Source organism: Mytilus californianus, unplaced genomic scaffold (genome assembly GCF_021869535.1).
Source record: "Mytilus californianus isolate M0D057914Y unplaced genomic scaffold, xbMytCali1.0.p SCAF_8, whole genome shotgun sequence".
Taxonomy (NCBI): domain Eukaryota; kingdom Metazoa; phylum Mollusca; class Bivalvia; order Mytilida; family Mytilidae; genus Mytilus; species Mytilus californianus.
Window position 1 is genome coordinate 30476684 of NW_026262734.1, and position 2909 is coordinate 30479592.

At 33.5% G+C, this 2909-nt stretch overlaps 1 protein-coding gene across 1 annotated transcript; it reads right to left on the reverse strand.

Annotated features, from left to right (window-relative positions):
• LOC127712596 (uncharacterized) lies at positions 1 to 2643 on the reverse strand. Its single transcript, XM_052219114.1, has one exon. It carries the CDS (start codon positions 2294 to 2296, stop codon positions 392 to 394), a length of 1905 nt encoding a protein of 634 aa, XP_052075074.1. The 5' UTR covers positions 2297 to 2643; the 3' UTR covers positions 1 to 391.
• Positions 2644 to 2909: the final 266 nt, after the last annotated feature.

The following is a 2909-nucleotide window of genomic DNA, read 5'->3' on the forward strand; positions in this document are numbered from 1 at the left end:
TTTACTTGCTGTCTCTATTAAATTCAACATATGGAAAAGCATTGCAATATTGCAAACATAGCATCATTTGGATATATTGTAATGCACATTTTGATTTAAGCAATACTGTTTCCTACAAGATCTCTTAATTAACCATATTGATGTTATATTAATATCTGCATTCGACCAAACACAATGAGTAGAACGTGAATTGTTTGTAAAAAAGTATGTAATAATTTTTAGTGATAAAGGTACACTTGTATTTTCGTCAAAGGTTTTCCCTAAAAACATGTTTAATAAAAAGAATCTTGCGATATATAAGAATAGGTTTTCTGCACAAGATGTTTAGAACGAAATCGCCCACGTCTGTTCTTAAGCTCATAATTGATGAATATGCCTGCTGGCTGTTGATTCATCCAGATGACATTTTAGCTTCGATGTCATTTTGGAAGTTTGAGAAATCGATACATTTGCCAAGTCGGGAAAATGCTTTTACAAATTCATCAGATATATTTTTCGTTTCAAGTAAGTCGTAATTGATAATTACTATATTCTTACGCCAGTCACAACGATAGTTCAGCCAAGAGTATTTCAGCTCGCACTCTAACCAACGTTTAGCTATATCATCATATACCTCACTCAAAATAATTAGTATGTTCCTGCTTTTTGTCATCATTTCTCTTATTTCATCCTCCCGTGGAGTACCGGGTTGACAGTCACGATACGGAAGAAAAACACTAAGTCTCTTTCCTTTAAGATAGGGTAGCAGCGTATGTTTAATCCATTTGCGTAGATTTTCATCTTGTTCGTTGCATGATATATATACTCCATAATCAAATGACGGTGAAATCGATGATTGTCTCAATCGTTGAAAATGTGTCCTAAGCAGTATGTACATGTCTATACGAAAATTGTAGATAATAAAAGTCGAAATTATTATACAACACAAACAAATTCCCAGGATAATGGTGATCCATCTGATGACGACAACGCCAGTGTCACATCCTAATATATCTTTATCGATATCAAGAATAGATCGTGAGCCAGAAGACGTCTGGCACATTATGCGCGTATTATTATAACAATCTCCAATCGACGGCAGCCAATTTTGTAGCCAAATATCACTACACGCACATTTCATTTTAATGGTTCCAAATAAAACATTGCATGGGCGAAGTTTTTTAAGTGACACCGGAATTTTTGTAATAAGATTGTTTGTAAAAGTTATTCTTGTAACATTTTGTAAAGCAACGAAAATATTATCAGGAACAATATTTATCTCATTTGATGCAAAACTAATTTCTTTTGTTTTCAATAAATACGGTCTTTCAACAGACAGCAGGCGTTGGAACTGCACCAGTAAATCAGATATACGATTTAAAGAAAAGTCAAGAACTAAATTGTCATAATCTGGTAAAGTCAAAGGCAGTTTGCGTGAAACCAATGACGACCGACAGTTTATAACCGTTCTGTTTTTGCTTGGTTGATAAAAACAACGACAATGCGGAGGGCATTTTTCTGCTAATGAAATGTTGCATATCAACAGGTCTTTCTCCCTTACAAATTCACCAACTGCTTTGTTTTTATATTCAGGGGGTGAATCACACTTAATACCATGATGTGGCGATCCTAAAATTTGAAGAGAAATATCCGCTTTATTAGCAACTGGAAAAAATCGACAATCACAAAACCAATTATTAAAACGAAAATCAAAGCTATAATAATACAATTTTCCTAACAATGTTATATCATAGAATCCCAGTTCAGCGACATTTAAGAAATATGTAAAATTATTGTTTGTGAAATCGACATACCCGCCGCGTCCCAAATCTCTGTCTTTATCGCAAACCCAACCCATTACGTTTGTCAACTTATAGATCACATTATAGGAGAAATTTGCAATACAAAAATAGTCGTGCTTTTCCCTAACAGTATTGGTAATGTCAATATTAGCCAAGAGATTGTTCGAGACATCAAAATGTAATATACTTCCGTCCATATTTAGAAAAAGTTCTGGCTCGATATATCTCAACGCGTTGTACGATAAATCGACCACTCTAAGATAATGCATTCCACTGAATATATCGTTTTTCAAATGTGTCACTCTGTTTGCTTTGAGAATCAGTGTATCTAATGCCATAATACAAGAAATTGTGTCCAGATTCGAGATGTAGTTGTAGGAAAAATCGACAAATACAAGTTTACTTATATTGCATAAATCCTTTGGTATTGTTGTAATGTTACGATATTGGTAAGTGACACTATATAAATCAATATCACTTCCGTTATAATTACTAATGATTGGAATATCATCCATTAAAAACGAAATTTTAAGCTGTCTAACATTTGTGGTTAAACATCCAGATTGGCTGTGCAAGACACACGCAACACTCCATGTCCTCCTCGAAATAGGGATGCTCAGCAGTATAAAGACATTCGTCTGGACAAACTTAATCGTTTCTCTGTAAAAGTAACGCTAGTTTTGCATTTAAAGTTTGACATTCTGCCGTGTGTAGAAACAATTCTATAATTGGTGAACCTAGTAAAAACAAAATAATCATTATTGGCCTGAATTGAGTATTAGCCACTTTTTTATAAACCGATATCCTGCTAATAAGCCGAATTGTACACTTGTGAAAAAAACTCCAAAATTAATATGGATAAAACGACCATTATGTAGCCTATATTCCAAAAAATCACGTGCGCTATAGATTCGACAGACCAATCAGTGATGAGAAAAAGAGATATTGATAAACTTAGAGTGCATTCTGTGTGCAAATAATAGAATGAACAATGAAACGCTTCTTCAGATTACGTTAACTTTGAAACCCTTTGTCAACTTTATAAAATCATATCGTTATTATGAATAGTATATAACATCTTAACAGTTGAATACATGATTGAACAGAGTGCATCAATAACGTTTAATT